This window comes from Rhinichthys klamathensis, unplaced genomic scaffold (assembly GCF_029890125.1).
Source record: "Rhinichthys klamathensis goyatoka isolate OS25496 unplaced genomic scaffold, OSU_Roscu_1.1 h1tg001160l_1, whole genome shotgun sequence".
NCBI lineage: Eukaryota > Metazoa > Chordata > Actinopteri > Cypriniformes > Leuciscidae > Rhinichthys > Rhinichthys klamathensis.
Genome location: NW_026607368.1, coordinates 25,653 through 40,124, shown reverse-complemented (window position 1 = coordinate 40,124; position 14,472 = coordinate 25,653). Strand labels below are relative to the sequence as shown.

Here is a 14,472-nt window from a genome sequence, read left to right as displayed (position 1 = left end):
TACAAACTGTATTTTCTATCCCCCTAAACCTACCCATCACACACACACACACACACACACACACATGCTCTAGAGTCCGTGATCCTCATAGGCTGAGCAGGGTGGGCCGGGGGGAGTGCCGACACTGCTGGTGTTAGGCCTTCTCGTCCTCCTGGTGGCGCTGTTGCTTTGTCTCTGTGGTTCATGGCGTGCCGCTCCTTCCTGAACGCATTTCTTCCAGGAGCTCCTGGCCAGTGCAGGGTGTTCCCAGTGGCTCCATGTGATATAGAACTTATGCAGAATTGCCCTTGAAATATTAAAATATTGCGGAAGCATGATAGTGGCCTTGTGTTTATTTACGCACTTCATTGCACCAAGCGTTGTTTTTGTTTTCTTCTTATTTATTTAAATCCAGATGATTGATTTACAACACATCTATTGAAATTAAGGTACAAATTATACAAGCCGAAAAATCATCTCCGACCCACTCCATATCTCTCCCGACATATTGTATTCAATCCATTTCCACGCCCTTTATGATGTATCCCATTTTTGATATTTTAAATTAAAACAAAACAAACAAATAATATCATACAATTGTAACAAAAATATGAAACCAAATAAATGTACTTAAATGGGCCTGTCCACCAGTGTTGCACTGCATTACTGTAGTGGTCGTGCTGGTCATGTTGGCCTCCTCCGAGATGCTGATGTCGGTGTCCGTCCCCCAGCTGATCCTCACAATCTTTCATAGGGATCTTTGTTGGTATTGTTCCATGTCTCTCATACCGCTTTTCCACCAAAGCATTTTGAGAGCCGGTTCGGAGCCGGTGTCTACAGTTCTTTTACCTCGTTTCCACCAAAAAAGAACTGGTTCGGAACTGGTGCTGGTTCAAAGTTGGTTCACAGAATCTGTTTGTTTTTCCACTGACTAGAGAGCCCGGCGAACGACGCCGTTACGTCTCTGTGTACGTCGCCATACGTCTTAGCCCGACGTAAGCATGACGTGGTGAAAGAACGGTTCTAGTCCAGCAAAGAGTTGGTGCCGCTTTGAAACCAATTTTCCTTTGGCTGTCGAAACACAAAGTCCCTCCCTGTGAAGGCCTCCTCCGTCTCCTCTGTACAGACAATCGCTGTCGGGATAATGCCGGTTCGCGTGGCTACGCCGAAGCGCTAAAATTCTGTATTGTAAATTTTAAGAACAGCCAAGTAGTTTGTTGAGGGTTGGTTTTTAGGGAAGGACTACATGCCTGCGCACATATATTCAAACACACACACCTATAGAATGAACTCTTAATACGCATGTGCGCGCCATCAGCGTTCTCACAGGCTCGCGTTCTTAAAGTGTGCGTAGAGAGAACTTAAGAGTTTTCTGTTAGAGCGGTGTCGTGTTGGCGGCCTTGAGTTAATGGCTAGTGGTCGTTGCGATGGAAGTGAATCAATTAAAACTAACTTTAGCTGGACAATAACTTTATTCTAGAGCTGCTGTAAAGCAGCTTTGGAACAATCTACATTGTTAAAAGCGCTATATAAATGAAGATGACTTGACAAAGAACTGGTTCGCGAGTAGGCACCGGCTCCGAACCGGCTCTCAAAATGCTTTGGTGGAAAAGGGGTATTTGTGTTTCGACAGCCAAAGAACCGGTTCTCGGCCAGGAAAATTGGTTCCAAATGCTGGACTAGAACCGTTCTTTCACCACGTCATGCTTACGTCGGGGGCGGGGGGCGGGTTACTGTGAACAACAACACGACGGGAATGGGAAAGCTAAGACGTATGGCGACGTACACAGTGACGTAACGACGTCATTCGCTGGACTCTCTAGTCAGTGGAAAAACAAAGTAAGTCGACCCAACTCTGAACCAGCACCAGTTCCGAACCAGTTGTTTTTGCTGGAAACGAGGTATCAGCTGTAGATGGTCCATGACTCGGCTCCATACACAACGGTTCTGTTGACCAGGGGTTCTGCTTGGGCTGTTAGGTCTCGGACTCCGAAGACTCTTCTCCTGAGTCTGGCGTAGGCTCCACTGGCACCGCTCAGCCGATGTCAGTGCCAAGGTAGGGGAGGTGGGCCACATGTTCAAGGGTGGGGTTGTCCACTTGCATGGTGCGCTGGGTAGCTGGCTGGTTGGGTGGAGATTGGAATAGGACTTGGGTCTTCTTGATGTTTAATTTTAGGCCCAGGGCACTGTACACCTTGGCAAAGTCAGTCAGGATGGTCTTCTGTGGAGAGTGCTGGGATGAAGTTATCGTACACGTACTGAAGCTCTGTGATGGATGGTCTTTGCTCTTGAAAACAATACACGATGGTTGATGTTGCTCTTGGCCTTGACATGTACTTGTACATGACTGGAATCTCCTATGGCACCTCTCCACCAATGAGGAGGAGTATGGCAGCAATGAAGATTGCAAACAGGGTGCGTGAGATGATTCACATTTAATCATTTAGCAGACGCTTTTATCCAAAGCGACTTACAAGTGAGGAGAGCAATAGATATAGATATGTAGCCACCCGTCTCCTCTTTCAGTTTCGTCTGCTAGTCGAGTCTCAGAAAGGATGGCTAGGTCGATCCGGTATCTTCTCAGTTCTCTAGAGATGATTGGGGTTCTCCTCTCCGGTCTAACCATAGGACTTAAATCGGGATGTTAGTATGGATTCCCAAAAGGACGCCGGTGCGTCCCAGTCTTGGATTCCCAGTCTTTCCAGTCGTTGTGATGCTCCCCTAAGGCCAGCCATCATCCACCGTCTGTTCCACCACTGAGGTCTTGGTTGGAGACACACACACACACACACACACACACACACACACACAGTTTTCTCACCTCCAATAGGAGAAGCGAAGCAGCACCCAATTCCAACAGCACATCCGACCGTCAGCATCTCCTTGTTTCTGGCCTTGTTCTGTTCAACACACACACACACACACACACACACACAGAAGAGAACTAAATTCGCGGCAGGTCGGCAGCACGGCACAATCAAGAGCATTTTGGTTCACCTTCTTTCCTGTCACCCCGTGTAGATCTGAACGTAAATGGTTGTAGTTCATGAACGCTTTGGAAGCTAAACTTAGTTTTTTTTAAAGACTGAGATTATTCCAGGAGAGAAAGCACTTCCAAAAAAATAAAAGTTTAAAAAAGTTATCAAAATTTAAGTTCAAAATATATATTTTACAAAATAATTTGGCCTCTAAAATTGCTATAAAACCAAAGCCATGTGTCTATCCAAGGTGTTAAATTTGAAGTTGATATCACAAAAATTGAGCTGCTAAAAAGATGTAAAGTAGCGATTCCATGGAAACACAGGGTCAAATTTCAAAACAGTTTTAAAAGGATGATTTTTGAGTGTTTAAGCTTTCGAATGCCACCTAATTTATGATCATTACTTAAACATCTGATAGGGGGAAAAGGGCTTTAACACCATCTTTCACAACAATACATTTCAAAATTCAAAGCAAAGCACAGAGCACAGATCTGTGTTGGGTAGATCTACTGAATACTATAATAATGTTTTAAATACCTTATAAATCCCACTGAAGAGCGACATGAACTTGCAGAGAAGAATAGCACACATACTGCCGATGTGCACGAACGGACCCTACAGAACACACACACACACACACACACACACACACACACACACACACACACACACACACACACACACACACACACACACACACACACACACACACACACACACACACACACACACACACACACACAATATCATAACAAGCTCACCTGAAAATAAACCCTGTAAAGCCTGACACATTAAGAAATCTAAAAATAATGCATATATGTTGTTTGTTGAGTATCATACCCATCATCGCCACCAGAGGGCACTCCTTCCGTCTGTGTGTGTGTGTGTGTGTGTGTGTGTTTGTTCACCTCTTTGCCCACAGGTAATTCACTTCCAAGCACACAGGTCAGACTGATGACTTTGGACACTAGTGTTCTGAAGGTCAGATACTCCGGCAGCACGACTCCTCTCAGAGCCGTCTTCATCTCAGGAATACCTGACCCTAAACACACACACACACACGCACACACACACACACATCAATCATGAGTTATGAAGAATTACACAAAGAGTTCATCACATGTTTCTCAGCTCAAATGTCCTCATTAATGTCCTTACACCTGTAGATCAGAGTCAAAGCTATCAAAACTCATAAATTATGTTTAGCTGTAAATATAATGATGGATTGTGTGTGTTGTGTGTGTGTGTGAGTGTGTGTGAGTGTGTGTGTTGTGTGTGTGTGTGTGTGTGTGTGTGTGAGTGTGTGTGTGTGTGTGTGTGTGTGTGTGTGTGTGTGTGTGTGTGTGTGTGTGTGTGTGTGTGTGTGTGTGTGTGTGTGTGTGTGTGTGTGTGTGTGTGTGTGTGTGTGTGTCTCACCAGCAGCCTGAGGCGATACTATGCTCGCGAATCCTGCCGCGAAACACATGAGGGTCATAGAATAAGAGACCCATGCGAAATACTGGAGGAAAACATGACTGTCCGAAATATCGTAGATCCACCTGTGCACTACAGAGAGAGAGAGAGAGAGAGAGAGAGAGAAGTTAGATTTTTAAGCATAAAAATAATGAACATTTGGGAAAGAGATGATTTCCTTCCCTCGGGTCCCTAAAAGATTTTGACTCTAAAATCTTTTTTAAAATATATATTTTTTCTAGATTAGTGTCCATCAGAGGGGTCAAGACCCCAGGACTTTTGTCGCACTTGAACCATATACACATAAAAAAATGTATGGGTTTGAGAAGTTTTGTGGTTGAAATTGAAAACAGTCACACATCCTTCCCTCTCGGCTCAATCTGACCCCCTTAGGAATGAGTGGAATGTGAGGAATGCTTTAGTACACATAGAAAAACCTAAAAATGCTCAAAATTCAAACTAAAAATGCTAAAACTTTACCAAAAAATGATTGTATAATGTCTACATGTGTATCTGAATGCACACAGAAGAGAAATGCCTTTAGGACCCAGCGGAACAGCTCAAGTGCGAGTGAAGGATGAGGGTTAATGTCATGCACTCACCGTCTGTGAAGAGTGTGACGACGATATCCATGACGAAGCTGATCACTGCCATGATGAAGCCCAGGATCATGAGGAAGACCCAGTCCGCTCCGATCAACGTCACCAAGAGCCGCTGAAAGTGTGAGACCCGCACTACAGAGAGGAAATACATTACCCATAATGCTTCAGTGCACACCTGCAGACTCCATAAACTCAGACTGCTTTACCCATAAAGCCCAAGCCAGTGCTCCCATGAGACTAAAGTGAGCAACAACAGTGTTAGTTTCTTCTTTAAACGCTTGAGTGTTGCAGTATATAGTGAGTTGAGTATATAGTGAGTACTGAGTATATAGTGAGTAATGAGTATATTGTGAGTAATGAGCATATAGTGAGTACTGAGTATATAGTGAGTTCTGAGTATATAGTGAGTATATAGTGAATATATAGTGAGTACTGAATATATAGTGAGTACTTAGTTTATAGTGAGTACTTACTATATAGTGAGTACTGAGTATATAGTGAGTATATAGTGAGTCCTGAGTATATAGTGAGTGTCTATAGTGAGTACTGAGTATATAGTGAGTATATATAGTGAGTAGTGAGTACTGAGAATATAGTGAGTGTATATAGTGAGTACTGAGTATATAGTGAGTATATAGTGAGTACTGAGTATATAGTGAGTTCTGAGTATATAGTGAGTATATAGTGAGTACTGAGTATATAGTGAGTATATAGTGAATATATAGTGAGTACTGAGTATATAGTGAGTATATAGTGAGTACTGAGTATATAGTGAGTATATAGTGAGTACTGAGTATATAGTTAGTTCTGAGTATATAGTGAGTATATAGTGAATATATAGTGAGTACTGAGTATATAGTGAGTACTTAGTATATAGTGAGTACTGAGTATATAGTGAGTATATAGTGAGTACTGAGTATATAGTGAGTATATAGTGAATATATAGTGAGTACTGAGTATATAGTGAGTATATAGTGAGTACTGAGTATATAGTGAGTATATAGTGAGTACTGAGTATATAGTTAGTTCTGAGTATATAGTGAGTATATACTGAATATATAGTGAGTACTGAGTATATAGTGAGTACTTAGTATATAGTGAGTACTGAGTATATAGTGAGTATATAGTGAGTGTCTATAGTGAGTACTGATTATATAGTGAGTATATATAGTGAGTAGTGAGTACTGAGAATATAGTGAGCGTATATAGTGAGTACTATGTATATAGTGAGTATGTAGTGAGTACTGAGTATATAGTGAGTGTATATAGTGAGTACTGAGTATATAGTGAGTATGTACTGAGTACTGAGTATATAGTGAGTATGTACTGAGTATATAGTGAGTATTGAGTATATAGTGAGTATATGAGGGGTGGTGATGGCGCAGTGGGTAAGACACATGCCTTTGGTGTGAGAGACCCGGGTTCGAATCCACTGTGAATCCACCCTGAGCAAGACACTTAACCCCTAGTTGCTCCAGAGGCGTGCGACCTCTGACATATATAGCAATTGTAAGTCGCTTTGGATAAAAGCGTCAGCTAAATGAATAAATGTAGTGAGTATATAGGGAGTACTGAGTATACAGTGGGCATATATAGTGAGTACTGAGTATATAGTGAGTACTCTGAGTATATAGTGAGTATATATATTGAATAGTGAGTACTGAGAATATAGTGAGTGTATAGTGAGTAGTGAGTATATAGTGAGTATGTACTGAGTATATAGTGAGTATATAGTGAGTACTGAGTATATAGGGAGTACTGAGTATACACTGAGTATATAGTGAGTATATAGTGAGTACTGAGTATATAGTGAGTATACAGTGAGTACTGAGTATATAGTGAGTATACAGTGAGTACTGAGTATATAGGGAGTATACAGTGAGTAATGAGTATATAGTGAGTATACAGTGAGCATATAGAGACTCACTCACCCCCACACTGGTGACACGGGCTGAGTTCAGAGAGGGATGTCCGGTGACGACGGTCTCTGCGAAGACGGCCTGCATCTTTCGTGTGAAGCCCTTGTTCCTACAGGACAGACACAGATACAGATAGAGATTCAGGGCTGTAAAACTGTAGGTACTGAGAAACAGAACTTACATAAAATGCCTTGAAATCACCTTCTTATTTTTACTAAAACCCAGACAGGGTTCGTACAGATTCTGTAAAATGCAATTCCAGGACTGTTCAAGCACTACTTTTGGGGATTTCAAGGACTACAATCAGCACTTATCAAACAATATCTTTATTATTTGATATTTATTTTCTTTTTATTACGCAAAAAATTATTAATTTTAATTTTGCGTGAAAAGATTGAATGTTTTTTATTATTATTATTAATTCAAGCACTTTTCAAGTACCTCTTTAAAAAAAAAGTCTGTTTTCAAGGGTTTTCCAGGACTTAAATTTCAGAAAGTCAAATCCAAGCACTTCAAGCGACTTGTAACCCTGCGGATTCTTGATTCTTGATTTCAAAAGTATCTGCATTTAATTGTAATAATAATAAGTATTTAAGATTTGAAAAATTACACAACTTCCAAACTTTTTCTAAACACACACATTGATTTTTGAAAACCGGAGGCAGCAGAAATTGTTTTAGTATTTTTGTCGAAAACCTGTCAAAAAATCATCTTTGTTCTGACTATGTTAAACTCTCAGACACTGCAGATGTTAAAGCAAACCAATATCTTGAAACCTGTCACTTATATGTTTGGCATTTGAATATAATGATTTTTAGACTAATAGTCATGAAACGTGTTCACACTTGACATCAATAGCACTGGATAGTTATTATAAAACACATTACTGTAGTTCAAAGTTTGTGCGATGGTCACCCAAAATTACCATTAGGCTATGTCATCTTTTTTTTTTCTTTTTTTTTTAATTGAGTGAAAATACAAGTAGAACAGATCACACATACAAATTGCCAAACATATTACTTTAGTAGGACTACTATTACTCAAACTAATGTACATACCCAGAGTTTACAAACTTCCATTGTTACCATAATAAATTAATGTACGAGTCATTTTGTTTAGTATTTTTAGGGTGTCCTGTGGCTCATACCAAATAACCAGTTTTACTATTTTAGCTCATCTGAACTCTGTTTGCACCATTGATCATTATGTTATTACTGTAAAGCTGCTTTGAAACTGTATTGTAAAGCGCTAAATAAAGGTGGCTTGACTGGTGTTCTTCACAGATCATGTGGTTGTTTTGTCACTTCTGTGGAGAAATGTGTCCCCATACTACACTTAGTGAACCCACCTAAAATCTCGCTGAGAAACCGCTTCTGTTCGGCAACTTCTGCCTGAGGTGAGTCCGTTTTTAGTCTCTCCAGAATTACGTTCAGTTTACGTAACGTACGTACACGTGCTTGAGCCCGTACGCTAACAGCGTAACGCGCGCGCGGGAACGCATGCACGTCATCATCACGGCTGTGCTGAGGAGAGTCTGTCAGTAAATAAAGTAAGTTTGTCCATGATATGTATGTTGTCATTTTGCGGATTAATCTTTCATATCGATGCATTCAGTTAAAATAATTAAATACACGAGAGACGAGACATGGCTGAGCGATATGACGATATTGTGGCGACGATTTAAATATTCCACACAGTAATGTTTGCAGGACTGCTTAAAGCTATCGACACGTTAAAGCCATAAAAAAATAAGGTTTAATGAGAAAATAAGTGGTGGTGGTGTGTGTGTGTGCGTGCTATTATTAAAAACACAATAAACCGCGAAAGAGACGTAACGTTATTTAGGCTAGCAATTAATATTTGCTAAATTCTTGAAGTTGGTATCGAGAATTGTGATTTTTTTGTGATTTGCTGCCTGTTGTTATAGTAACACCATTATTTCCAGTAAAAATCGCATATTTTGATATATCATTTCTCATAGGCTACTATTTTGTCATATTTGTCATTATCATAAAACAATCACGATTGTTTGTTTTGCTAATTGAAAATACTTTTTCAAATAAATAACGAACTATTTAATCCAGTCAGTGGGTTTTAAATGTTTATATTTGCTATTTTTAACAATAGGGTTTGATATTTTTGCACTATTTATAGTCTGTGACTGTGAGAGTATGGCTAAATTATAAAAAATGTGTCTTATTTTACATACAAAACACATTTATGTGATTATTGATGTACATTAATGTTATTCATCATTGACCATCTGGGTTTATTTCAGAAACTTATAACATATGTGTGCCAATAATTGCACAGATGTTGTATCTCTGTCATAGTTATTATTGACCCCTGTTACGTGAGTGACAAAACATATAATAGCTTTGACTATTACATTTATTTCTAGAAGTAAAGCCAGCAACTGTAACGTCTCTGCAAATGCTTGACCATTTTGTAGCTCTCTTCTGTATTTATGTTTAATGTTGGTGATTTAAACACACTTCTAGAGCTTCTGTGATCGCACAGTATTATCCTCTACATCATCACACTCCTTCTTCACTCTGCTAAACTATCCTTAACTTCATTAATGATAATGCAGCATGTCATCATTCAAACTTTTCTCATGATTAAGCCTTTTTATCTCATTATGATTTTAATATGTCATCATTTTGATCTAATAAATAAATATGACTTGGTATATCAAAATTTTGACATTTTTATGTCATTGTTTTTTAAGTCATGATTTTGAAATATCATGTAATAAATGTGACGGTATGTCACTTTTTATGTGGTTATATTTCGACTCAAGTCAGAATTTTGACTTTTTAATGTCATTATTAGGTTGTTTTTTTTGCACTTTTTTTGTCATTGTTTTTTAAGTCATCATTTCAAATTAGTATGTCATGATTTAGATCTTTCATCTCATAATTATGGATTAGTATGTCATAATTTTTTTTTTTTTTTTACTAGTATGCAATATTTGTGACAGTATTTAAAAATTGTAATGTTATAATTAGGATATCTTTTTTAACCGCAACTTAGTATGTCATAATTATGATGACTTTATAAGTCATAATTTCTACTTTAAACTCATAAATATGACTTAGTATGTCATAATTTCGATTTACCAAAGCATGATTGATGAAATGGCCTTCCATACAGAGGAGTCTGTCAGTAGATAAAGTTAGTTAATGATATTTATTTTGTTTTATTGCAGATTAATCTTTCATTCATTATTAAATATAGTTTCTGCAGCTGCAATGCTATTTATCAGCATGTCTTCTTCATTTTAACACTTGTACTCATCTAACCCACCCGACGGATGGTGTAGTTCCCACATCTGCCAGCAGGGGCTAACGGGCGAAACACAGAAGAGGAAACACTCACCAGATTACTCTCGTCGTTACCCTCCACACCCATGATGCCGATCTCTCACACACACTTCGGTATGCCGTCGGTCGCCACACACACACTCCCAGCACGCGACACACACCGCTCAGTGGCGTGACAGAGTTTCAGAGCTTTTATGTGTGAAAGAAGTTTGTGTTGTGCTAAATATGAGAGAGGCTCCGCCCACTGCGTATGAACACGAGTACACGAGTTCTCAGAAATGATCAATCATGAAAACAATTCACTTTTAATATTTGGCTATATTTATGTAGAATCAGATATATCCTAAAATTCGCCTCATGAATGTGGGAATCTTCAAATAGAAATGAGCTGAAGTATTCAGTTCACGTCTAAACTTCTGATACAAGTTTTTTATAATAAAAAGATGTGAATTAGCTATAAATTAAATTATTAATTTCCCAGCTCAGAGGAATCAAACCTGTCCTTTTCCATGAACAGAAATCCACGCAGAATGAAATTGTTAAAGCAGAAATGAGTTCATGAGAATTTGCTGGCACATCAAGTGCATAAACACTTCATGGAGGACACACACACACACACACACACACACACACACACTCACCGAGAGCGCGGACTGCTTTAGCAAATCACGGTGTATTGACAGGTTAAACACCAACAGAATGTTATTTCTATGAGTTTTAGCTGAAGGTGGACATTGTTTGTACGGCCAACAGTCAGTGGGAGTGAAGGTACAGACCACAGAACCAGTCAAACCTTACTGGAACGGGTCACCAGCGGTGTGCTGGACCGCAGAACCAGTCAAACCTTACTGGAACGGGTCACCAGTGGTGTGCTGGACCGCAGAACCAGTCAAACCTTACTGGAACGGGTCACCAGTGGTGTGCTGGACCGCAGAACCAGTCAAACCTTACTGGAACGGGTCACCAGTGGTGTGCTGGACCGCAGAACCAGTCAAACCTTACTGGAACGGGTCACCAGTGGTGAGCTGGACCACAGAACCAGTCAAACCTTACTGGAACGGGTCACCAGTGGTGTGCTGGACCGCAGAACCAGTCAAACCTTACTGGAACGGGTCACCAGCGGTGTGGTGGACCGCAGAACCAGCCAAACCTTACTGGAACGGGTCACCAGTGGTGTGCTGGACCGCAGAACCAGTCAAACCTTACTGGAACGGGTCACCAGTGGTGTGCTGGACCGCAGAACCAGTCAAACCTTACTGGAACGGGTCACCAGTGGTGTGCTGGACCGCAGAACCAGTCAAACCTTACTGGAACGGGTCACCAGCGGTGTGGTGGACCGCAGAACCAGCCAAACCTTACTGGAAAGGGTCACCAGTGGTGTGCTGGACCGCAGAACCAGTCAAACCTTACTGGAACGGGTCACCAGTGGTGTGCTGGACCGCACAACCAGTCAAACCTTACTGGAACGGGTCACCAGCGGTGAGCTGGACCACAGAACCAGCCAAACCTTACTGGAACGGGTCACCAGTGGTGTGCTGGACCGCAGAACCAGTCAAACCTTACTGGAACGGGTCACCAGTGGTGTTGGACCGCAGAACCAGTCAAACCTTACTGGAATGGGTCACCAGCGGTGTGCTGGACCGCAGAACCAGTCAAACCTTACTGGAACGGGTCACCAGCAGTGAGCTGGACCGCAGAACCAGTCAAACTTTACTGGAACGGGTCACCAGTGGTGTGCTGGACCGCAGAACCAGTCAAACCTTACTGGAACGGGTCACCAGTGGTGTGCTGGACCGCAGAACCAGTCAAACCTTACTGGAACGGGTCACCAGTGGTGAGCTGGACCACAGAACCAGTCAAACCTTACTGGAACGGGTCACCAGTGGTGTGCTGGACCGCAGAACCAGTCAAACCTTACTGGAACGGGTCACCAGCAGTGAGCTGGACCGCAGAACCAGTCAAACCTTACTGGAACGGGTCACCAGTGGTGTGGTGGACCGCAGAACCAGTCAAACCTTACTGGAACGGGTCACCAGTGGTGTGCTGGACCGCAGAACCAGTCAAACCTTACTGGAACGGGTCACCAGTGGTGAGTTGGACCGCAGAACCAGTCAAACCTTACTGGAACGGGTCACCAGTGGTGTGCTGGACCGCAGAACCAGCCAAACCTTACTGGAACGGGTCACCAGTGGTGTGCTGGACCGCAGAACCAGTCAAACCTTACTGGAACGGGTCACCAGTGGTGAGTTGGACCGCAGAACCAGTCAAACCTTACTGGAACGGGTCACCAGTGGTGTGCTGGACCACAGAACCAGCCAAACCTTACTGGAACGGGTCACCAGTGGTGTGCTGGACCACAGAACCAGTCAAACCTTACTGGAACGGGTCACCAGTGGTGTGCTGGACCACAGAACCAGCCAAACCTTACTGGAACGGGTCACCAGTGGTGTGCTGGACCACAGAACCAGCCAAACCTTACTGGAACGGGTCACCAGTGGTGTGCTGGACAGCAGAACCAGTCAAACCTTACTGGAACGGGTCACCAGTGGTGAGTTGGACCGCAGAACCAGTCAAACCTTACTGGAACGGGTCACCAGTGGTGTGCTGGACCACAGAACCAGTCAAACCTTACTGGAACGGGTCACCTTTTTACGGTAGATTTCTGGCAACCACAGCTGCCGTTTTTTACCGTAAATTTAACAGATTTCTTTTTTTACCGTGTATCTAGTGGAATACTAGACGCCATTATCTCTGATGACTTGAATCAGTGTGAAGTACAAGTATAAGTTAGTTATGAGTCATAGTGATTATACGAAGGTGGCTTATTTATTGATTTTAATATTTCAAAGAATGGCTTGTGGGGTATTTTTGGAAAAACAGAAACATTTCCGAGTTTCTTCTACATAATCTTGGAAGAATGCTGCATTGTCACTGTTATTACTTTGGGTTTTAATTTAGCTCGTGTTGTTATTGTACAAACACACACACACACACACACACACACACACACACACACACACACACACACACACACACATCAGCTGTTTTCTAGGGATGCAAACTCAAAAAGAAAGAACTGAAAAGAAATAAACAATTGACATTTGACATTGAGATGAACATGATTGTTACCAAACAATATCCCTCCTTCTCGATGCAAAGATGTTCACAAGTATTGGTTAAGAACAGACGATTGGTAAAGGACCCAATGGTTTCGCCACGCAAACTTGTGTTAGTAGTGTAACTAGTCAACCTCAACTCTACCAACCACTGTCAACCATTCCTTGTGTTTCAGGGAAAAACACAATATATTGCACTATGGGAATGAAAAGGGCGGGCCTTAAGGTAGCCAATGACGTGCTGGTCTTAAGTCACATGACATTTGCCTTGTCGCATGACTGTCACGTCACACTGAATACGCCTGTTGAGGTGCTCCAGAAATTGTGGGTAAATTAGATAGTTTTGTTCACAAATCAGCGTTGTCTAACATAGTTTTACTGTAAGTTGATGAAATATCAACAGTTTCCATATGGCACCGCTGCACAGTGGACTTCAGTAATGCATTCCCCATCGGGATTCTTCAGCAGTATGACTGCAACGATTTAAGAGTTTAATGTAGTATCGTTGTATTCATGTATAAATAACAGATTGATTAAAAAATTAATACAGCAATATTTTGGGAAAGGCCATTAGGAAGAGTGCAGAGTTATGAGTTAGCCAAAGGATTGGGATTTAATGATAGGGATCTACTTATTTTTGGTTTACAAATATAGTACACAAATCTACCAATTTCTAACAGAAATGTGCAATTAAATAGAAAAGAAACTCAACACACACACAATTTATTTTTTGTTCAGAATTTTTTTAATGATTGAAGCTATTTCATTTAATAAAAAACTTATTTGAAAAAAATATTTCATGGTTAGAAGATAATGCATACCATAGAGGGCTAAAGTTGGTGAAACGTTAGGAGAGACAAATTACTTCTGAGTTAAAGTGTTTTTGTTTTGTTTTTAAATCTATTCAACATATAATAAAGGTGTATATGTATACTGTGCACATCCAGAGATGTTTGAAGCGTATGATTTCAGGACCTCATCTCTCCTGTGTTTGGGTTTACTGCCGTTATTGGTGTGAACACTAGAGGGCGCTTCCCAAACACTCCTGATGAAAACTAGTCTGTTTCCCAAAGTGTGTTATAGGAGAGACTCACACT

At 41.1% G+C, this 14,472-nt stretch overlaps 1 protein-coding gene across 1 annotated transcript in view; it reads right to left on the bottom strand.

The window, feature by feature from the left end:
* clcn2c (chloride channel 2c) overlaps positions 1 to 10,411 on the bottom strand; it is a 28,475-nt gene extending 18,064 nt beyond the window's left edge. The window contains exons 1-7 of the mRNA XM_056244917.1: positions 10,315 to 10,411; positions 6,946 to 7,042; positions 5,015 to 5,146; positions 4,377 to 4,505; positions 3,869 to 4,002; positions 3,498 to 3,575; positions 2,801 to 2,879 (exon numbers count right to left, since the gene is read on the bottom strand). Of these exons, the coding sequence (XP_056100892.1) occupies positions 2,801 to 2,879; positions 3,498 to 3,575; positions 3,869 to 4,002; positions 4,377 to 4,505; positions 5,015 to 5,146; positions 6,946 to 7,042; positions 10,315 to 10,347 (682 nt within the window). The 5' untranslated portion in view covers positions 10,348 to 10,411. The remainder of the gene's footprint in view (positions 1 to 2,800; positions 2,880 to 3,497; positions 3,576 to 3,868; positions 4,003 to 4,376; positions 4,506 to 5,014; positions 5,147 to 6,945; positions 7,043 to 10,314) is intronic.
* Between the last annotated feature and the right edge of the window lie 4,061 nt (positions 10,412 to 14,472).